Raw genomic sequence first — 23641 nt, forward strand, 5'->3', positions numbered from 1 at the left:
ATCTGTAGACTCACCTACAGCTTGGGCTCGTTGCCTGAAACGGTATCTCTCGGCGACAACATTGACTTTAGGATGAAAGTATGTTTCCAAAGCCTTTACGGATCCCTCGTAATCATCCGTAGCGAGTGGTAAGGCGCTGTAGATTCGTTGTCCCTCCGTTCCCAAGCAGTGAATGAGCAGGGCCCTTTTCCTCTCCGTAGCAAAGTCATCACCCCCGATAGCAAGCAAGTAGTTGTCGAACAACCTTTTCCATGCAGCAAATGGAATTTTCGGTTCGCCCGGACAGTCCAGGAACACAGCCGGGGGTTGCAAAGAGAGCAGAGCCATAACTGAATCACCACTATTCTCGTCGCCACTTGTTGTGTGCCTCTAATCCAGCAAGCATTACACACACACGTAAGTAGGAACAGAGGACCGGAGATAACTCCCGCTTTATTTCTCTCTTCTTCACTTCTCTTTTTTTTACCACAACAACCACAACGTACTTACTAGCGCCCTCTAGCGCTTCTAGTAAATGCATCTACAGAACACATGCAACAGTATGTGGACACAACACCAGGTCACCGAGGTGAGTTTGGATCGCAGATGTTTAATGTCTTAGAAACAGTTGATCATTTCCGTTTGGCTTTATTTGGTGTAGAAGGTGTGGTTACATCAGCATAAACAGGCGGGTGTTGTTTTTACAGTTCAGCCTTGACTCTACAGCCTGAAGTGAATCTAGACTGAAGCAGTGTCACACCAGTTTTGATCACTCGGGAACACGTTTTGAGCACCTTGATGGTGACAATAAATATATTCACAAATACTGACTAGGTGATTAAAAAAAACATGTTCAAATGTAGATACAGAAAGCCTTGAGGTTGTGTGTTCGTGTTCATTTACATGAAATGCTTGAGCAATTCGGAGTGAAGCATCAAGTTGAGACCAAGTCAGGCCTGATTCAGGAGGAGCTGCATCTTTCTCTGGAGATGCCTGAGATTAGTTCTCCTGCAGGCAGGAGTGTTTAACCTGCTGACAACCAGATAAGGACACAGGGCCAAAGAAATTAAGACACCAGCTCACAGATTCATCTGGTTCCAAGGTCAAAATATGCACACTAAAACCAAATAAAACACAAAAAAGAAAAATACATGATTTTTTTGATTTTTAAAACAAGGAAAACCATCAAGAGAAGGTTTTACATTTATCATACACCAACTTTAAGTCTGCAAAAAAAAGAAAAAAAGAAGCATAAGCTTATTTAGATTAGAAAAGAATTACACTTGATTATTCAAGTGTAAAACAAGACATACTATTCAAAGATTACATGGCAGAGATCCATGTTAGCACCTGAACTGAAGGTTTTTTGGTTTCCTCTCCGAGTTAGCTAGCTCTCTGTTGATGTTTTAGGAGATCTTGTTGTTCAGCTGTCCAGGATATTTCTCAAATCTCCTCTCTGCCTCCTCGCTGAGTGCATCACCTGCAGCACATCAAAACAAAGTGGTGTGAATTTTTTAAAAGATGGAACATCTTTTATTTAAAGACCAATTTAACTCTTTTTTTCAACGCACTTGCTGTGGGCTTTTGTATAAATTAATTCCCTGTAAGACAATCTCCGTGGGGGAAAAGCTCTCACGCTCCTGTATCAGGAGCTAGAACTTAGTAATTGGAGAAGGGAGCAGAAAACAACTGAATTTGGAGTCTTAATTCCTGGTATTCGGACATTTAGTCTCTGATGAGCTAACAGCAACGTGAATACCACTGACTTTGCTCTATAACGTTGATGTTTTATCTCCACAAATAACACAAGCCTGAAGGAGTTCTGCTGTGTTGTTTAGTTGCTAATGCTAACAGTTAGCTTCTACTAGTAGCTACTAGCTGAGACGCAATCTGCTCTCATGGATGCTAAATCAGCAACAATTCAATTCAATTCAAAAATACTTTATTAATCCCAGAGGGAAATTGATTGCTGTAGTAGCTCAGAATAATAATAATGAGTTGTCAAAGAGTTATTGTATATTACAATGGCTGTTGGCAGGAAGGATCTCCAGTAGCGGTCAGTGTTGCAGCGAAACTGAAGAAGCCTCTGACTGAAGACACTCTTCTGTTGTCGGACAGTCTTGTGAAGAGAATGCTCAGGGTTGTCCATAATTTTCTTAATTCTCTGGAGAATCCTTCTTTGCATGATCTCCTCCAGTGGTTCCACAGTCGTCCCCAGAACAGAACCAGCCTTTTTATTAGGCTGTTGAGCCTTTTCAAGTCCCTGCTTCTGATGCTACTACCCCAACAGACGATGGCTGAAGAGATTACACTCTCAACAACAGACTTGTAGAAGATCTGCAGCATCTTGTTACAGACAGTGAAGGACCTAAGCATCCTCAAGAAGTGCAGTCTTCTCTGGCCCTTCTTGTAAACGACTTCGCTGTTCTTTCTCCAGTCCAGTCTTTGTATTCCTCAACCACCTCCACTTCTTCTCCCATGATGGAAACAGTGTTTGACTCCACCCTGTTTTTTCTGAAGCCTAAAATCATCTCCTTTGTTTTGATCATGTTCAAGGTCAGATGATATTTTTCACACTATGCCACAAAGTGCTCCACCAGCTCTCTGTACTCAGCTTCCTGTCCATCTCTGATACACCCGACAACTGCAGAGTCATCTGAGTATTTCTGTAGATGACAGGTCTCTGATTTGTACTGGAAGTCTGAGGTGTAGAGGGTGAAAAGGAATGGTGAGAGTACAGTCCCCTGTGGTGCTCCAATGTTACTGATCGCCTGGTTTGATGTGCAGTTCTTCAGCCTCACAAACTGTGGTCTCTTTGTCAGGTAGTCTTTAATCCAGGCGATAGTTGGGGCCCCCACCTGTGTCTTCTGGAGTTTCTGGCAAAGTAAATCAGGCTGGATTGTGTTAAATGCACTGGAGAAATCAAAGAACATGACCCTCAAAGTGCTGCCTGCTTTGTCCAGATGACAGTGGATTGGTTGAAGCAGCTGATGATGGCATCTTCAACTCCAACTCCATGGTGATAAGCAAACTGCAGTGGGTCCTGATATGTTCTAGTTTGCTTATTCAGGTGGACCAACAGGAGTCTCTCCAGGACCTTCATGATGTGGGATGTCAGGGCAACCGGTCTGTAGTCCTCATTGACTGATGGGCGAGATTTATTTAGAACTGGAACAAGGCAGGATGTCTTCCACAGGACTGGAACCTTCTCCTGGGCCAGGCTGAGGTTGAAGAGGTGCTGCAGAATCCCACAGCGCTGCTCTGCACAGGCCTTCAGTACTCTGGGGCTGACACCATCTGGACCTGCAGCCTTGTTCCTGTTCAGTCTCTCCAGCTACCTCTTCACCTGACTTCTGGAGACAGATAGGTGGGAAGGGGAGGTAAATGGGGCAGCAGCATCTCCTGACTTGGTTGAAGACAGATTTATAGAACCAGAAGAGTCCATGACTGCGTTAGAGGACAAAAGAGCTGGCGTGTGACAGGAAAATGTTGGATCAGAGGAGGATGGGTTGTCTGATTGGTTGGGGACAGGCGAGGAGGATGCAGGGTTTGTTCCTGAACTGAACCTATTGAAGAACTTGTTCAGTTCATTGGCTGTGTCCAGGCTGCCATCTGTGCAATCCTTCCTCTGCTTGAAGCCTGTGATCTTCCTCATCCCTGACCAGACATCTCTGATATTGTTCCTCTGTAGTTTGTTCTCCAGCTTCTTCCTGTATGCCTCCTTGCTGTCTCTGATATTGATCTTCAGTTGCTTCTGTATACTCCTCAATAATTTGCTGTCTCCCTCCTTGAAGGCTCTTTTTTTTTCACATTTAGCAGATTCTTCAGTTCACTGGTGATCCAGGGTTTGTTATTAGCGAAGCATCTCACTGTTCTGGTGGGTATGATATTGTCCACACAGAAGTTTATTTAGTCAGTGACACATCCAGTAATGGCATTGATGTCCTCTTCATATCCTTGGCAGAGAGTCATCCAATCTGTGGTCTCAAAACAACTCTGCAGGACTTCTCCAGTGTCCTGTGACCATTTTCTCACAGTTGTTCTTGTCACAGGTTGCCTCTGAACAAGTGGTTTGTATTCTGAGCAGAGAAAAACAAGATTGTGAACTGATTGTCCCAGAGGAGGTCTTGTTTTGGACATGTATGCATTCTTTACATTTGCATAACACAAACCCAATGTCTTGTTTTCCCTGGTGGAGCAGCTGACAAACTGTTGAAATGTTGGAAGTGTAGCAGAGAGCGAGGCATGATTAAAATTACCAGATATAGCCACAAATGCATTGGGGTGCTGGGTTTGTAGCTTAGCGACAACAGAACTGATGGCATCACATGCATTTTCAGCAATGGCTGTCACAATCTGCCCCGCTCACTAATCTGCTCTGCTAATGCACAACAGTTGTTCCCAGTTTGTGTTTCAGGTGGGCGTGTCAGAGCCAGCTGCTCCTGATCTCCTGATCAGAGGACCAGGGGTACTTAAGGAGCGGTGTGAAACAACTCCAGTGCTGGTCGATACTCGCCTTTGGGTAACACTAGTTCTGTCTTGAGTTTAAAGCCTCAAATACTCAGCATGTGTTTTTGTCAGTCCGTTCCCGTCAGCCCTGGTCTTGTGTTTTGAACTTCTGCTCATCTTCCACTCAGGATTACTCACCGCTGTCTGGAGTTGTTAATTCCACTACACGTCGCTCACCGTCCCCTGGTCTCCTCGCTCTCTGCCGCTCGCCTGTCATCCTTCCTGCCTGCCTACCAATCTTCCCCTCCGGATCTACAGCATTACCTGCCTTCCTGTCTGCCACATGCCCGTTCACGTAACTCTGTTTGGATCCTCAGCCTTGTCTCTGTCGCCGATTGACTTCACCATCCAGCCCCAGTCTCTCTAAGGATTTTAACCTGCCCAGTATGATAAAATCTCCTAAAGCCATTCCTATTTGATTCTCTGGTTCCAGTGTTTTGTTTACTGTGAGTTTAATCCCGTTTGTTTTCTCATCCTAGATCGCGGCTTTTCCCTGTTCTAGTTTGGAGCAGCGCTTTTAGTTCATCACGTTCCTTAATAAATATTAGTTGTTATTTACTCACCCCCGTGTCCTCTTGTGATTCTTTCATGTCCTGGGTTAAATATATACCCAACATGACAGAATCGACCAGCCATAAATCCACCCCCATGGAAGAATCACTTCCGCCAGCCGTCGCCAGTACTCTTGCCAAACATGAAAAAACCATAGAAACCGTCCTTAGCCAATTATCCGCCACTAACCAGCGTCTGTTCCAGCTAGACTCCGCGCTACGCCAGATGAATGAGGCTATTCGTACTTTTCCTCCGTCTACAGCTTCTCCGCCTACCGTCACTTCCGCAGTCCCATCCCAGTCATCACTTCCGGTTCCTCCACCTGGGTTCGGTTTCCGGGTCGTCGAGTCTCCTCTGCCCGAAACTTTTTCTGGCGAACCAGGTACATGCCGCAATTTTTTATTATTATGTCAGTTAGCTTTTAATCGTTCTCCAGAGACATTTTGTAATGATTCAGTTAAAATTTCATATATGGTTGGTTTGTTCAGGGGCAAAGCCTTGCAGTGGGCTGAAGCCAAGAGTCGCCAGCCTGGTTTTCTACACGGTCCCCTTTCAGATTTCCTGACTGAATTCAAGCAGTTATTCGATTCCACAGAGTCCCCAGCAGAATTAGCCAAACGTATTTGGAACCTACAACAGGGTAAAAAATCCGTGTCTGAATTTGCCATTGAATTCCGAACTCTCGCTTCAGTCTCCACATTAGACGAGGCGTCTCTTAAAGCCGCTTTCTCTCAGGCCCTATCTGAGCGTATCAAGGACCAATTAGCTTTCTGCCTGGAACCAGAGAACCTTGAAGCTCTTATCACCCTGGCTACAAACATCGAGAAGCGTCTTAAGGAGAGACACAGGACTAGTCTATTCCGACCTCCGCCGGTTACATTTCCCACCCAACGTGTCCACCAAACTCCACAACAAACCTCCCACACAACAGTATCAGAGGAGCCGATGCAGATCGGACGCGCTCAACTGTCCCCTGAGGAGAAACAGAGGCGTCCCTCCTTAGGTCTATGCCTATATTGTGGTCAGTCAGGCCACTTTATTTCAACCTGTCCGGTTCGGCCAAAAGCCATCGCCCACCAGTAGAACTGGGGTTACTGGTGGGCAGTAATACAAGTAACCCAAACTCCCGATGTTCCCTACCTTGTTCTGTCACTTTTAACCACAAGACTTTTTCTACAGAAGCTCTGTTGGACTCAGGCTGTGAAAGAAACATTTTGGACCAGGCAGTCATTCAGCAGCTAAACATCCCCACTGTTCTCCTCCCATCACCCATAAAGGTCTCCTCACTGGACGGGAGTGCTCTCACCACTATAACCCATCACACTGCCCCGGTAAATCTATTAGTTTCTGGTAATCATCACGAAGTTGTGAGTTTTTTTCGTTTTTCCTTCCCCTCAGTCTCCTGTTGTCCTGGGTCACGAATGGCTCATCACTCACAACCCCCACCTAGATTGGAGGACAGGATCTATCGTTGCCTGGAGTCCGTTTTGTCTATCACACTGCCTCCGCTCAGCACCCTTTCCCGTCAGAGAAGCCAGGAGCCCGCCACAACAACCACCCAATCCGACGGAGGTTCCCCCAGAGTATCATGACCTGCAGCAGGTATTTAGTAAGGACCATGCATCCTCACTGCCTCCCCATAGACCCTATGATGCTGTATCGATCTTGTTCCCGACGCTGTGTTTCCCTCAAGTCGACTTTACAACCTTTCCAAACCTGAACAAGAAACCATGGCTAATTACATTTCTGAGTCCCTGTCTGCAGGTATCATAAGACCATCCACGTCCCCCCTGGGTGCGGGATTCTTCTTTGTTTCTAAGAAGGATGGATCCCTACGTCCCTGCATTGATTATCGAGGACTGAATCAAATTACCATAAAAAAAAATACCCTCTACCTCTACTCTCCTCCACATTCGATCCTGTTAATAATGCCTCTGTCTTCACTAAGTTGGATCTACGCAATGCATACCACCTTGTACGAATCAGGGAAGGGGACGAATGGAAGACAGCCTTCAAGACCCCTCTTGGACACTTTGAGTACCTAGTCATGCCGTTTGGACTCACTAATGCCCCCGCAGTCTTCCAGTCTTTGGTTAATTCAGTTTTGGGTTATTACATAAACAAATTTGTCACTGTCTATTTGGATGACATTCTGATTTTCTCCAGGTCCCTCACAGAACACCGCCAGCATGTCCGAGCTGTGCTCCAACGCCTTCTTGAGAATCGTCTGTATGTCAAAGCCGAAAAATGTGAGTTCCACGTCTCGTCTGTCAAGTTCCTGGGTTTTGTCCTGGAGAGTGGTCGGCTTAAAACAGATCCTGATAAGATCGAGGCAGTTCGGACATGGCCTACCCCAGAGACACGTAAGCAGTTACAAAGATTTTTGGGTTTTGCAAATTTCTACCGACGTTTCATCAAAAATTACAGTCAGATTGCCTCACCACTCACCCAACTCACCTCAGTCAAGGTTCCGTTTTTGTGATCCCCGGAGGCCGTCCAAGCCTTCAACAACCTCAAGACCAGTTTCACCCAGGCACCCATTCTTACACGTCCTGACACCTCTCTACAATTCACCCTTGAAGTCGATGCATCAGATACTGGAGTAGGAGCTGTTCTCTCCCAGGTCTCTCCCACAGACCACCTTCTCTGCACTCTGAGTTCTCTCTTATGCCCTCAGGACGTCGTTATTATGTACCTTCTCGAAAAACAAACCGCTTTGCCAACTCCTTTGTTCCATCAGCTATTGAACTGCTTAACTCTGAGCCGGGAGGGGTGGCGAAATAACAGCGAAGTATCATCGGCTTTAAGCATGTGCCATTTTTGGAGGGCTGCTGCTCATCCTCTACCTTTCATTTAGGATGTGTTCGGCATGTTGGTAGTGACACACATTGTGTGATTGTGTGATTGTATAAATGGATTGTTTGCTTGGTTGTTTTTATGAGCGAGTTATTCTGTGTGGTAAGCTACAAATTAATTGCCCGATGGGGACCAATAAAGTTTTCTGATTCTGATTCTGATTCTCCATCCCTGCGCCTTTTTCTCCCGTCGTCTTTCATCGGCTGAACAGAACTACGATGTGGGAGACAGAGAACTCCTGGCCATCAAGCTGGCTTTAGAGGAGTGGCGTCATTGGCTGGAGGGTGCTGAACATCCTATAATAATATGGACTGACCACAAGAATCTGGCATATTTGAAGGAGGCTAAAAGACTTAATCCTCGTCAGTCCCGCTGGTCATTGTTTTTCTCCCGTTTCACCTTTATCATCTCTTTCAGACCTGGTTCCAAGAACGTCAAGCCCGATGCACTTTCCCGACAGTATGCCTCTGATAAAGACACCCAACCCACCACCATCCTGCCAGCCTCCTGCATTGTTGGCGCCATAGCTTGGGACATCACCAATAAGGTACTGGAAGCACAACGCTTGGAACCAGACCCAGGTACCGGTCCCCCACACAAGACATATGTTCCCTCCAGTACTCGCGGCTCCTTGATCCACTGGGCTCACACTGCTAAATTCTCCATTCACCCCGGCCTTGGCAGAACTTTAGCGCTCATCCGTAGGACCTTTTGGTGGCCTTCTATGTATAAGGATGTTAAGGAATACATCAGCGCTTGTCAAGTCTGTGCCAGATCTAAGAGTAGCCACCAAGCCCCCCAGGGTCTTCTCCATCCCTTGCCGGTGCCTCCGCGCCCCTGGTCTCACATAGCTCTAGATTTCGTGACTGGATTACCACCCTCTAAGGGTTTCACCTGCATTCTCACAGTCGTGGATAGATTCTCCAAAGCATGTCATCTGGTCCCGTTAAAGTCCCTACCTTCCTCTGCAGAAACCGCTAACCTCCTCATCAAGCATGTTTTTCGTTTGCATGGCATTCCTTCCGAGATCCTCTCGGATAGGGGACCCCAATTCGTGGCCCGGGTTTGGACTGAATTTGCCACACACTTAGGGGCCTGGGTCTCGCTCACGTCAGGTTTCCACCCACAAACTAACGGCCAGTGCGAACGTCTAAACCAGGAGCTTGAAGCTATGCTTAGGTGCGTCTGCTCTTCCAACCCCTCCAGCTGGAGCTCACAGTTGCCCTGGATGGAGTACGCGCATAACGCTCACGTTTCCTCCTCCACTGGTCAATCCCCGTTTGAGGTCTCCCTCGGATACCAGCCCCCTCTGTTTCCCTCTGACTCTGTTTCTCCCATCACTGTGCCGCAGTTCCTCCGCAGGGCTAGACGCACCTGGAACCAGACTCGTATGGCTCTTCAGCGTACGGCAGAGCGCAATCGAAGAATGGCAGATCGTCATCGGCGTCCAGCGCCTGTCTACGCCCCCTGGTGATATGGTGTGGCTCTCATCCCGTGATATCAAGCTCCGGGACTCCTCCAGGAAGTTCTCCCCCCCGATTCCTTGGTCCTTTCCCCATCGCTGCTGTCCTCAGTCCTGTCTCTGTCCGCCTGACCTTGCCTCCATCTATGAAGGTACACCCTGTGTTCGACGTATCATTGCTCAAACCTGTTGTCTCCAGTCCCCTGTGTCCTCCTGCCGACCCACCTCCGCCTGTCCGCCTTGCTGATGGTGGCCTTGGCTACCGGGTCCACCGCATTTTGGATGTCCGGCCACGGGGTCGTGGTCGCCAGTTCCTTGTGGACTGGGAGGATTATGGCCCGGAACACCGCCAGTGGGTCCCGGGGTCCTGGATTGATGACATCTCCCTCATCCGGGATTTCGAGTTTTCCCGTTCTGCCTCCTCCTCCGCCTCCGCCTCCTCTGCTAGGCCGCCAGGTGGCGCCCCTTGAGGGGGGGGGGGGGTACTGTCACAATCTGCCCCGCTCACTAATCTGCTCTGCTAATGCACAACAGTTGTTCCCAGTTTGTGTTTCAGGTGGGCGTGTCAGAGCCAGCTGCTCCTGATCTCCTGATCAGAGGACCAGGGGTACTTAAGGAGCGGTGTGAAACAACTCCAGTGCTGGTCGATACTCGCCTTTGGGTAACACTAGTTCTGTCTTGAGTTTAAAGCCTCAAATACGCAGCATGTGTTTTTGTCAGTCCGTTCCCGTCAGCCCTGGTCTTGTGTTTTGAACTTCTGCTCATCTTCCACTCAGGATTACTCACCGCTGTCTGGAGTTGTTAATTCCACTACACGTCGCTCACCGTCCCCTGGTCTCCTCGCTCTCTGCCGCTCGCCTGTCATCCTTCCTGCCTGCCTACCAATCTTCCCCTCCGGATCTACAGCATTACCTGCCTTCCTGTCTGCCACATGCCCGTTTACGTATCTCTGTTTGGATCCTCAGCCTTGTCTCTGTCGCCGATTGACTTCACCATCCAGCCCCAGTCTCTCTAAGGATTTTAACCTGCCCAGTAAGATAAAATCTCCTAAAGCCATTCCTATTTGATTCTCTGGTTCCAGGGTTTTGTTTACTGTGAGTTTAATCCTGTTTGTTTTCTCATCCTAGATCGCGGCTTTTCCCTGTTCTCGTTTGGAGCAGCGCTTTTAGTTCATCACGTTCCTTAATAAATATTAGTTGTTATTTACTCACCCCCGTGTCCTCTTGTGATTCTTTCATGTCCTGGGTTAAATATATACCCAACATGACAATGGCTGATGGTGGAATATAAACGGTTGCCAAGACAACACTGGTTAACTCTCTTGGCAAATAATATGGGCGACAACTTACTGCCAAGAGTTCAACATCTGGGCTGCAGAGACGACATTTCACTGAAACATGACCTGGATGGCACCATCTGTTCTTGACAAGCACTGCCACTCTGCCTCCTTTTCTTTTCCCACTCCTCTTCAGATCTCTGTCTGCTCATACAGTCAGGAATCCGGGCAGAGAGACGCTGGAATCGGGGATATGGTCCTGCAGCCACGTCTCAGTAAAACACATAACACTGCACTGCCGATACTCTGGCTGAGTCCTTGATAGGGCTTGGAGTTCATCCATCTTGTTGGCCAGTGATCTCACATTGCCCATTATGATCGATGGAAGAGATGGTTTGTACTTCCTCTTTCTCTGTCTCCATTTTGCTCCCGCTCTGCATCCATGCTTCTTGCGTTTTAGCTCATTTGGGATTTGTGGCTTCAGTTGAGGTATTATTTCAGCCTTTCCAATGTTAATCAGCTGCTCCTGATTGTAAACCAGCTTGTTGCCATGGTTACACATCATGACAAATGCTCAAAAAGTGAAAAAAGTGATAAAATAGCAGTAAAAATCCTCTTAGCTCCACAGCACCAGAAACAGAAAGGTAAAATGTTCAAAAAATACAGTTTTTCTTAAGATGCTAGAAGAAAAAATGTCCAAAAAAGGCTAAAATTACATGTGGTTAACAGAGCTACTCCAACATGCAGCCACCCAGAGCAGCACGAGAATTGAAATCGGCATTCCCCGTCACGAGCCAAGATGGTTAAAGTGTGTAAACGCATTCCACTCTTTAGTGCCACACAGTTCAGAGTAGGTAATGTATCTACAGTAGCCCACACACATCAAAAACACATGCAGCTTTCAACGCCTGTATTTTTTATTTACGGTTTCTGCTGATTCCTGCAGGCAGCATCTCTCTCTGGGGTTGGAGAGCCTTCTGTTTGTGTCCTGTGAATATATGAAGAACGGGTTCTGCCGCTCCTAACACGTCTACCTCATCTGTAGATTCTGGCGCTTCACTCGTCTTCCCCTCCCCCGCGGCCGTGCATGCACCGCCAGTTATAGATGGCTTCCAGCTTTCAATCCAGTGACCACATGAAGTTAGAGCAGGAAAAGCAACCCAATGTATTTGTTTATTCTTTATTTAACCAGGAAGGTCCCGTCAAGATTAAAAACCTAATTCCAAGGAAGTCCTGGCCAAGAGGCAGCAAAAGATAAAGTCACAAAATTTCTTAGTAACACAATTAGTTATGTACAAAATTATAGAATTACACAGGGAATTGATCTCAAGTTTTCGCAGTTTGGTTTTAGATGTATTAAATGACAGTCAATATGGATTTAGAACTAATCTTTGACTTCCATGGCACTAATGGAATTAACGAAAGAAATATCAGAAGCCATTGATAAAAAGAACCATTTCATATGTTATTTTATTGACCTAAAAAAAGCATTCGATACAGTGGATCATGAAATTTTTCTTAAACAACTGAGTAAATATGGCATCAAAGGAATGGCCCTAAAATGGATAACTAGTTATTTAAATGATATACAACAATTTGTGCAAATAAACAACAATAAATCAAATTTATGTAGTATTACTTGTGGTGTACCACAAGGGTCGGTATTAGGCCCTTAACTATTCATTATATAAACTATCATTTATATAGATGATATTGTTTATAAATCTATTAAATGAAAATGCATTTTATTTGCAGATGACACAACTTTTTATTATTCTGGAGATAATTTTGAACAAATGATAGAAGTAGTACAAACAGAGTTGCAAGAAATTTAATTGTGGTTTGATGGAAATAAACTTTCATTGAATAGTGATAAATCATGTTTTATGATATTTGGTAATACAAATTAAAATGAAAAAACTTTACTAATTATAGATGATATCAGAATAAAAAGAGTAAAGGAAGTTTAATTTTTGGGTGTCATCGATGAAAAAATATCCTGGAAACCACATATAAACAGTATCAAAGCTAAAATAACTAAAACAATCGCAATGTTACATAAATTTAAATGGTCACTGTATAATAACTCCCTATATTTATTATAGAATTCACTGATTATACCACATTTAAACTACTGCACTGAAATTTGGGGGACAACATATAAAACTTACACAAATTCAATTTACATCCTGCAAAAAAAAAAGCAATAAGAATCATTTCAAGAAGTGGCTACAGAGATCCATCCAACCCATTATTTATAAAATTAAAAATATTAAAAATGTATGACCTGGTGGACTATAATATCTCAAAATTTATCTACAATGCAAACAAAAATACCTTCCTGCAAGTTTAAATTAAAGATTTATAAAAAGACAAAGTAAAATGAATTAAAAGGACATGAATGAGTTATAATACCTAGGCATGGGTTAATTGTAAAGAAGCACTGTATCTCAATATATGGAGTAAAAATATGGAATAAATTGAGTACAGAAACCAAAGATGCAAAAACAACATTTACTTTTTAAAAAACTGACTTCAAATGAAATGCTGAACTCATATATATCTGTTATATAAACAAGTGTGTGTGTGTGTGTGTGTGTGTGGGGGGGGGGGGGGTGTATGTATGCATATGTCTAAATATATAAGTTTGTATGTATGTATATGTAGGTATGTAAATATTCTTCTCCTTTTGTGTTAATTTGTTTTATTTTCTCCTCTTTTCTTGCTTTACTTTATAAATTGAAATTTTGTTAACCAATCAGTCCAGCAATCACAACGTTTAACATTCATTCCCAATTATACTTTTATTTCAATTGTATTATTATTAGAGTTTTGGTTTTAGTAATTTACTTTTGCATAATGTTTATTTTTCTTTTCATGTGAATAAATAAAAATAAAATTTGAAAAAAAAATCAAATATAAAAAAGATAAGCTCAGCTGATTTCCAGTTATCCTGCAACCTGTTCCACGAAGAAGGAGCTGAATGAACAAAAGCCCTTTGCCCAGTTCTGTGCCAGCAATCGGAACACAAATAAACAACTGATCATCATTCCCAGCAGAATTTCCCCAAACCAGCAAGACTGTCGAACCAGTGCCAGCCCTGCACAACGTTTAGAAGGAGAAGAACTTTCAATTCAAAGCGCAAACGTGAAACGCCGAGCATTACATCTTGTATGCCTCTAAACAGCTAAAAATATTCATTACTATAGAGCATCGACCACGGCTTACATATATATGTGGCAAGGTGGAGAAACGAGGGCCCGGGCGGGATTTGATCCCCAGACTCCTGGGTGAGAGTCACGCTCGCTAACCAGTCAGCCAAAGGGACATCCCCTTGGCCAAGTAGCCAGGGCGCATGATCAATCGGGGCACTGTGACAGGACGCTCACACTGCCACATCTAGAAATGTAAAATTTCAGGCTAATAGTAATATTTATAATATATATTGGTGAAACATCTTAAAGGAGTCATGACCTGTTTCTACTGTGGATGTCTACATCATATTATAATCTTTTAGGCCATAAAAATAATTTGTATTGGAAAAATAAATTTTAAAAAAGTGCTTTTCTGACCCTTTTTTGTAAAGGACACGTTTTCTCACGAGAACACGCGATATTTCGGCTGTGCCGGATGAACATTATAATAACAAAAATGAGGAGCATGTTGATTGGTGGAAGGAAGCAGGGGTGTTGACGCTGTAGGTTTTGTTTCAGTATCTCTCCAAAATAACGTCCCGGCATTCATACACAGTAGAGTATTCAGTCTTCTGCCTTCCCATTTCTCAGTGTTGGAATGGCCCCTCTTTCTAGATGAATCCTCGATGCCATCTTTGTCTGATGCTGCCCGAAATTTATAAAGCATTCTGGCTTAAAACAGTTAGCACAGACTCCGAGACAAGTGGGGAGAGTTTAGGGAACAGCGCTGTTAAAACAAAAATGAATCCACTGGGTAGCTTGGTCTGATTTTGTTAAAACAAACATATTTATGTGTGGGAGTCAACGGCTGAGCAGCTCACATCTGAAACTCGCTTAGACATTTTCCGTTCTACCGATTTCAGTAATGGTGGCGTTTGAATGAATTTGAGGGGAAGCAGAGCAGTGCGAGTTATAGCGGCGTAGCTCTGCGCTGTCCATGAATGGTACTGTACATCCTGCCTGTGTGACGACATCAATGCCAGAACTCAAGATCTCGTTTTGAGTGCGTGTGTTCGTGGGGCCCACAAGGTCTTTACTTATATATGCAACTTATCATTTACAACTGGCATATTTCTTACCAAAATGAAATTAGCTAAAGTCATTCCACTTCACAAAAGTGGAGATAAACATATCTTCTTCAACTACCGACCTATATCCCTTCAGTCACCATCCATCCATCCATTTCCATCCGCTTATCTGGAGTCGGGTCGCGGGGGCAGTAGCTCAAGGCGAGAGGCCCAGACTTCCCTCTCCCCAGCCACTTGGGCCAGCTCCTCCAGGGGAATCCCAAGGCATTCCCTGGCCAGGTGAGAGACATAGTACCTCCACCGTGTCCTGGGCCTACCTTTTGGTCTCCACTCGGTTGGACGTGCCTGGAAAACCTCAACAGGGAGGCGTCCAGGAGGCATCCTGACCAGATGCCCGAGCCACCTCAACTGACTTCGCCTTCTGACTCAGCTCTCTCTTCACCACGACAGACCAGTACAACGCCCGCATCACTGCAGATGCAGCACCAATCTGCCTATCGATCTCACGCTCCAGTTTTCCCTCACTTGGGAACAAGACCCCGAGATACTTAAACTCCTCCACTTGGGGCAGGACCTCATCCCTGACCCGGAGAAGGCATTCTACCCATTTCCGAATCAAGACCATGGTCTCAGATTTAGAGGAGCTGATTCTCATCCCAGCTGCTTCACACTCGGCTGCGAACCGCTCCAGCGAAAGCTGAAGATCACGTTCTGATGTGTCTGATGTGTTTTGATAATAACCAACTCCATAGCTTAATGCAAACCAAATTCTTTTACATCCAGAACTCAGCTCTCCTAGATACGGAAGTTCTGATAACATCACATTCACACATAGGTTTCATACATCACATCTAGTTCCATCCACTCACAGTAAATGTTAGTTAACCTGTCATGTTTTAATTGTTTGTAAAATAAATTCTTACCTTTGTAAACCTGACTCTTTCCTGAATCAAAACGACATGTATACAATCCCTTGATAAAGCAAGAATCTTAGAATCTTCTGATTAAAACACAATAAAGACCAAGCAGGTTGATATTCTATATTTAGATAGAGTATCACTGCTTATTGGTCATAAGTAGAGGTAATATATATTGAGCTCTTAAAGCACTCAATTTCTCAAACCCTACACAGATAACATAAGTTTTGCTTCTTTCTGTTCCTTTTTCATATTTTATTTTTGCAAACCTGTTTTGTGTTTTGTTTTTATTTGTGAATTAATGAAAATAATCTTAAAAAATAATACAATTAATAAAATAAAATATAAAGAAGCTAAGAGTAAAACAAATTATCCAATGTTAAATATCAGCTTCCTGGCCAGTGAAAAATCATTAGGAAGCCATTTTATATAAATTTTTTCAAGCGGAAGAGTGAAAATTTCAGGTGATGACTCCTTGAAAAAAATATGTAATACACAGAATTTGATAGTAAACAAGTAAAAATATTAGACACTGTGGCTTTAAGAAGAAGAAGAAGAAGAAGAAAATAGCATTTCTATAACGCCTCTCAAGATAAAAATCACGAGGCGCTTCACAAAAACAAAAAATATAAAAATTGTAAAAATAGAAAAAAAGCATTTTGAAAATGTTTAAAAATATATTTAAAATGAGCAAGAATAAGCAATTGTGATTTAAAAGAAAAATTGTTAAGAAAGAGAGAGTGAAAAGGAATGAGGGAAATCAGTGGATCCTGAGGAAGGTGGAATAGGTGGGGAGAGCAGAATAAAGAGAGAGTGGTGAAGAAGGTCATACAAAAGCCAGCCTGAACAAGTGAGTCTTCAGCTGCTTTTTAAAGGAGACCACTGAGTCCACTGATCTCAGGCTCAGGGGGAGAGAGTTCCAGAGTCTGGGGGCCACAGCAGCAGATGATCTGTCACCTTTGGTCTTTAGCCTGGTGCTACACAACCAGTAGGCTTTGATCACTGGACCTCAGGGACCTGCTGGGGGTGTAGGGACTAAGAAGATCAATGTAAGATGGTGCTTGTCCATGTAAGGCCCTATAGACCAGAACCAGGATCTTGAAATGAACCCTGAAGTTGACAGGCAGCCAGTGAAGCTGGAGGAGAAGCGGGGTGATGTGGGTGTATTTGGAGGACTTGGTCAGAAGCCAAGCACAGGCATTCTGAACCACCTGTAGACGGTTCAGGGAGGTTCTGCTCAGACACGTGAAAAGAGAGTTACAGTAGTCTAAGCGTGAGGAGATGAGGGTGTGGAGAACTGTCTCAAGTTTAGAGCGGGACAGAATGGGACTCAGCTTAGCAATGTTCCTGAGATGGAAGAAGGAAGAGCCACAAGAGAACTGACATGAGAATCCAGGGTGAGAGCTGGGTCAAAGGTCACGCCAAGATTCCTGACGGAAGGTTTGGTGTGGGAAGCAAGCTGACCGAGAGTCTCTGACTTTGGGAACCAGCTTGTCTGGGGCACAGATGAGGATCTCAGTCTTGTCTTCATTCAGCTGAAGAAAGCTCCCAGCCATCCAGGTTTTGATAGAGTCTAAGCAGGTGTGTAACAGCTGCAGCTTAGACATCTCATGGGGCTTAAAGGAGATGTACAGTTGGATGTCATCTGCATAAAGATGATAGGAGATTCCTTTGAAGGAGCTCAGGATGTGCTGAAGAGGAAGCAGATAGAGAAGGAAGAGCAGAGGCCCCAGCACAGAACCTTGTGGGACACCATGGGTAAGGGAGGTGGTGGAGGACCTAAACTTGGAGACGGCCACAGAAAAGGAGCGCTCAGAGAGATAAGAGGAGAACCACTCCAGAGCAGATCCTGATAGGCCTACCCAGTCTCTCAGCCTCTCCAGTAGCAGGTGATGGTCAACAGTGTCAAAGGCTGCAGTCAGGTCCAGCAGGACCAGAACAGAACAGTCCCCTGCATCACTGTGAGTCAGAAGGTCATTAGAGACCCTAAGAAGAGCTGTTTCAGTAGAATGAGCTCTACGAAAACCTGACTGGAAGCTATCATAGATGTTATGTTCATCAAGAGCAGCTGTGAGTTGTTTAGCCACAACCTTTTCCAAGATCTTGGAGATACGGATGTTTAGAGATGGGTCTGAAGCTGCTGTGGAGAGAGGGGTCGAGACTCGGTTTTTTAAGAAGCGGGTGGATTACAGCATTCTTAAAGTAAGCAGGGACCTGACCAGAAACCAGAGAAGCATTAATTATAGAGAGCACGCTGGGACCGATGGACTGAAAAGCAATTTTAAACAAAGATGAGGGTAAGATGTCGAGGGGGCATGCAGAGGTCTTCATAGAGTTAACTAGTTTAGTCAACTCAGGCAAAGAAACCGGAGCAAAGCTATCTAGGATGATGGGCCTTGTTGGAGTTGGGAGAGGCAGCGATAAGGCTGAAGGAGAGATGCTAGATCTAACCTTATTGACTTTGCCCACAAAGAAAGACAGAAAGTTCTCACAGTCTGCAACAGAGTGGATGGAGGCTGTACGAGAGGCAGGAGAGACGATGCTGCTGATGGTGTTAAACAGCACCTTGGGGTTCCCTTTGCTCTGGGACACCAGGTTGGAAAAATAGGAAACCCTAGCGTCTCTGACTGCAGAGTTAAAGGATGTCAGAAGATCCTTTAGGTGCAGCAGATGGACGTGGAGATGGGTTTTCTTCCACAAACGCTCAATTTTTCTGCATTGGCGCTTCAGGCCGCGAAGGCTGTCATTAAACCAGGGAGTAGGGTTCACTGCAGGAACTGATCTGGTTCTGACAGGACAGATGTTGTCCAGAATGGAGAGGCAGCGTTCGTTAAACTGAGAAGTTAAGGAATCTGGGTCGTTATCAGTAGAACAGAGTGGATAAAAAGCAGCAGAAAAATTGCTAGCTGTGCTCTCATTAAGAAAAGGAGAACTAACCATACAGCGAGCAGGAGGTGGGGACGCAGAAACTGACAAGTTAAAGAAAATGCAATGGTGATCTGAAATATAGACGTCCTCAGGACAAACACTGTCAGCATTTAGACTCAGGGTAAAAACAAGGTCTAGAGTGTGCCCCCTGGTGTGTGTGGGGCCAGAAACATGCTGGGTAAAGCTGAAGGAGTCCATGAGGCTGGAGAAATTCATGGCAAAGTGATCAGAGGGATCATCAACGTGGATGTTAAAGTCACCAACAATCACCAGTCTGGACAGCTTCACAGTGGAGGATAGAAAGTCACTAAACTCCTGAAGGAAAGAACTGTTTGGACCAGGTGGACGACAGACCACAGCACAGTAGAACTGGTCTTTACGCCCGACTTTAATCAGCTGAAGTTCAAAGGAAGCAAAGTGACCAGAGGTTGTAGAGCTGCATGTAAGATGGTATCTGAAAACAACAGCTAGCCCCCCCCCCCCCCCCCCCCCCCAGCAATGGCTTCTCGGTGAACTTGCTCAATTGATAGTTTTGTGTTTTGTGTTTCTTACCAATGTGGCAGTTATGCAGCCAGATCCGATGTCCGTCATATTTGCAGTTGCATTTCATGGCGTTGTTGGTAAAGTCGCTTTCTGCCACTTCATTATTTGGATTGATGACAACCTGAGGAGGCAAGGACAGTGAGGTAACCTACCGAGGAGAGGACAAACCTACAATCAGGATGAGCTCTTACACGATGCAGTTAATTCAGATTCTACTGAGACCGTTCTGCAATAGGAAGTAAAAACTGAACCAAGGAAGACGGTTTTCCGAGAGGACAACGTTAAAAAGATAAAAGCAAAGAGGTTTATTGGCTTTTCCTCTGTTGTAGTGTCAGGTCACAGTTTTAATGATTGATGACCTTCTGTCACAAAACACACCAAGAACACAAGTGAGAGAGAAAGAGAAACTGTGTTCTCACAGTGAGCCCCAGGCCTGGATGGATGAAGAACGGGCATGCTCTTCATCATGGGAGACTCATTCAGGGTTTCATTTCTAAATCAATTAGTACAGAATCTGGTTGTTTTTCTCTGGATGAGAAGCAAAATTGGCTGTAATATTTTAGTTTTTATATAGATGCAACAATGACCCTCATCACTGGAAGAGATGATAAATGACTACTTTTTTCTGACACACCTGTCCAGAAAATTTTCACCCTGAGATGAAAAAATCCACCAGCTCACAGAAACCAAAGATAAAAAGAAATCGCAGTAACTGACTCTCACAAACAGCGCAGGTCTCTGAGGATCAGAGTGGTGGTGGTGGGTTTTCCTTTATTAGCTCACTGAACTTTGGCACAACTACATAGTTGCAGATGGACACTGTTGTTCTGGAAGCTTTGTGAATTAGACAGAGGTGCAAAATAGTTCTTTGGTGAATTTGTGCCTTTTTTGTCATAAAAACATCAATTTCTCTATGTTTTCTGTCCCTTTCTTTGCCTCTTTTCCCTCAGATTAACGATGGCAGCCTTTCCTGACGAATACAGACATGGACACATGCTGCTTGGATTGAAGACTCTAATTTTGCGCCTGGAAAATCCTTTTCATCGCTCTGATTAGCAGCATTTTCTGCATGCCATACATGTTCACCTGTAAAATGTAGTTTCCAGGTTTGACATCTGTGATGTCGATCCACTGGCAGTCGATGTCATGGCGGTACAAATCCCAGCAACCGACCGTGATGCCCTGATCACCAAAGTTGGCACACTCGTACCTCTTAGATACACCTGAGTGAAAAAGTTTTTACTTTAAAAAAGGTTATTCACTGGTTAATTCCTACAGTTTGCACCTACATTCATGGAAAATATGTCTGAAAGGTTTTGAATAATTAATTATTATTGTGTTGCGGTAAAGAGTTTATTCTAATCTGAGCATCACTCACCCTCCTGACAGTCGGTGTCTTCCAGGCAGAAGCTGGCTTTGTGACCCTCTGCCACCTTGGTACCGTTTGCATTCAGCAGGTCGTAGTGGGTGAAGATATCCATGCTGTGATAATGACTGCAGTAGAAAGAACAGGAATGATGTGAAAAACTTGATTTTACTCTCTTTCATGTAAACCTGCATTCTTCAGTCAGATCTGACGTTCTGCCTCACAACACTCCAGCCTGACCTCCTAATGGCTTTCCAGACAAAACTCACATTCACAGCACTTCCCATCGGGAATTTTACACGAAGGGCCAACCAATTGGAGAGCTGACACTGTTATCTACCTAGAAACATAGTTGGAAGACTTTTGATTGGATGAAAAATTGAGCTGCTGTAGATGACAACCTGACACTAGGAATAAAAACAGAGCAGCTTATTTTGCTACTAACATTTTCTACACAATTAGGATAATTTTATAATATAAGAAATAGTTAAAAAAAATCTCGTTTCTGAGGAGCTAAAGAGCTCAAAGGCCCTGAAATTCACCACTGGTCTCCTAAATGTTTTGCAGGTTTTGTAAGAATTAGTGAGCACAAACCTGGTCAGAGCTTTAGATGATATACATCATTACTATTATGTCATGTGTATTATCAGTTTAAACTTCATCAGAGAATCTGAGAATCAGAGAGAATTTTATTGCCAGCGCTCCAGCGAACCAGAGCATAGGAACTTGACTCCACAGAAAAGCCTGACCAAGATTACACACACACATATAGACAGGACAGATACAGGCAGACCACGAGAGCAGCCATAACGGCGCTCAATGAAACGGTAACGCTTCTTTTACGGCACAGTTGTTCCTGATGTGGGGATTTAGCTCATCTGCCACTTTACTGGGTACACCTTGCTAGTACTGGGTTGGACCCCATTTTGCCTTCAGAACTGCCTTAATCCTTCTTGGCATAGATTCAACAAGGTACTGGAAACGTTCCTCAGAGATTTTGGTCCATATTGACATGATAGCATCTGGTGACTGTGGAGGCCATTGAAGTGAACTCATTGTTATATTCAAGAAACCAATCTGAGATGATTCTAGCTTTATGACATGGTACATTATCCTGCTGGAAGTATCAGAAGATGGGTACACTGTGGTCATAAAGGGATGGACATGGTCAGCAACGATACTTAGGTAGGCTGTGGTGTTGCAACGATTATCAATTAGTACTAAGGGTCCCAAAGTGTGTCAAGAAAATATCCCCCATACCATTACACCACCACCACCAGCCTGAACCGTTGATACAAGGCAGGATGGACCCATGCTTTCATGTTGTTGACTCCAAATTCTGACCCTACCATCCGAATGTTGCAGAAGAGATCAAGACTCATCAAGAAACATTTTTCCAATCTTCGGTTGTCCAATTTTGGTGAGCCTGTGTGAATTGTAGCCTCACTTCTTGTTCATAGCTGACAGGAGTGGCACCCGGTGTGGTCTTCTGCTGCTGCAGCCCATCTGCCTCAAGGTTTTACGTGTTGTGCATTCAGAGTTGCTCTTCTGCATATTTTGGTTGTAACGAGTGGTTATTTTAGTTACTGTTGCCTTTCTATCAGCTTGAACCGGTCTGGCCATTCTCCTCTGACTTCTGGCATCAACAAGGCATTTTTGCCCAGAGAACCGGATGTTTCCCTTTTTCAGACCATTTCCTGTAAACCCTAGAGATGGTTGTGTGTGGCAATCCCAGAAGATCAGCAGTTTCTGAAATCCTCAGACCAGCCTGTCTGGCACCAACAACCATGTCACGGTCAGAGTCACTTAAATCACCTTTCTTCCCCATTCTGAAGCTCGGTTTGAACTGCAGCAGACCGTCTTGACCACATGCCTAAATGCATTGAGTTGCCACTATGCGATTGGCTGATAGTAATTCGTGTTAATGAGCAATTGAACAGGTGTGTAGCAAGTGGCCAGTGAGTGTAGATCCTTGAATTCCTGTTGAGTTTGTTGAAGGACTCGTGCCTTCTTCATACTTACCCATGACAGGCGTGCCAGACCCACGAGTGGCGTCCTGCTTTCGGCTTAAAGTCAGCTCGCCCAATGTTGTGGATCTCAGATGAGAATCGAAGCAGTCGTCTGTGTCCGTATGGCCAGTTGGCTTTAGCAGCAGATTTGGACAGGCAGTTCTCCTCAGCAGCACAGTAAAGCATATGCAGAGGACGATCCTCAATATAAACCGTCTGCTGGACAAGAGATGCATTCAGGACCAGATCAGAGGCCGCTGGACACAGGAGACAAGGTGTAAATGTGATGTTTTACTCTAATGGGCTTTAGTTCTGTCTTAATCATGCACTGATGAGACGGAGCAGAAAACCACGGGTATACTTCAATCTGCCGTGACTCACTCTCTGAGCAGATGACTCCAGCTGCAAACTTTGCTGCAGCTCTTTGGCAGTTGACGGTTTTGTGATGTTGGCATTGGCTCAGAGCCATCTCGTTTCCTGTGCACTTCACACCGCTCATCACCATCTCCGTCACATTGCTGCTGTCCCAGTACCAGGTTTCCTTAGAAGGGTTTAGACAGCAAACAGATAAACAAACACGTGGATCAGGCCTTAATCATCCACATGTGGAGCGCCAAAGGAAAACAGATGTGGACGACTTGGCAGTAGACTGGGGACACAGAGTAATACTGAGATCTCAAGGAAAACTTCAAACAGAAACAGATTTAATCATCTATTCTATGAGCAAAAGTACTTAATCGTGCCTTTTTTTGTCCAACTTACAGTGATAGCATGCATGGAGTAGCCGAGCCCTAGCTGCCTGCAAACCACCATGGCCTCCTTTGTGGTCCAGCCTGTGCTGCACACTGTGCCCCACTTGGACCCAACCTGAACCTCGACTCGGCCCTCATAACTGCTTCGGCCGCCCACAATTCGGATCTGCAGAAACGTCCTGCAGGGAGTCAGTCTGGGGACATGCATCCTGTCCTGTCTCTGAACTGTCTAAACCGAGACGTACCCGTGTTTACATGCCGGCCTCAGGC

General features: G+C 44.7%; 1 protein-coding gene across 7 annotated transcripts in view; it reads right to left on the bottom strand.

The window, feature by feature from the left end:
• Positions 1-569: 569 nt before the first annotated feature.
• The window catches only part of loxl3b (lysyl oxidase-like 3b), a 45089-nt gene continuing 22017 nt past the window's right edge, over positions 570-23641 (bottom strand). For 5 of the 7 annotated variants that reach the window (XR_008563482.2, XR_011517242.1, XR_008563480.2 and 2 more), the window contains 7 exons: positions 23001-23160; positions 22633-22876; positions 20623-20738; positions 20331-20467; positions 19254-19365; positions 1330-1459; positions 570-1205 (listed from right to left, as the gene is read on the bottom strand). Coding sequence is in view for 1 of the 7 variants with exons in the window: in XM_054741852.2 (XP_054597827.2) it covers positions 1386-1459; positions 19254-19365; positions 20331-20467; positions 20623-20738; positions 22633-22876; positions 23001-23160 (843 nt within the window). In the remaining 6 variants the exon portion in view is untranslated. Of the gene's footprint in view, positions 1460-19253; positions 19366-20330; positions 20468-20622; positions 20739-22632; positions 22877-23000; positions 23161-23381; positions 23538-23641 lie in introns of all 7 variants that reach the window. The other 2 variants (XR_008563481.2, XM_054741852.2) reach the window with 2 other exon arrangements.

Source organism: Nothobranchius furzeri, chromosome 18 (assembly GCF_043380555.1).
Source record: "Nothobranchius furzeri strain GRZ-AD chromosome 18, NfurGRZ-RIMD1, whole genome shotgun sequence".
NCBI lineage: Eukaryota > Metazoa > Chordata > Actinopteri > Cyprinodontiformes > Nothobranchiidae > Nothobranchius > Nothobranchius furzeri.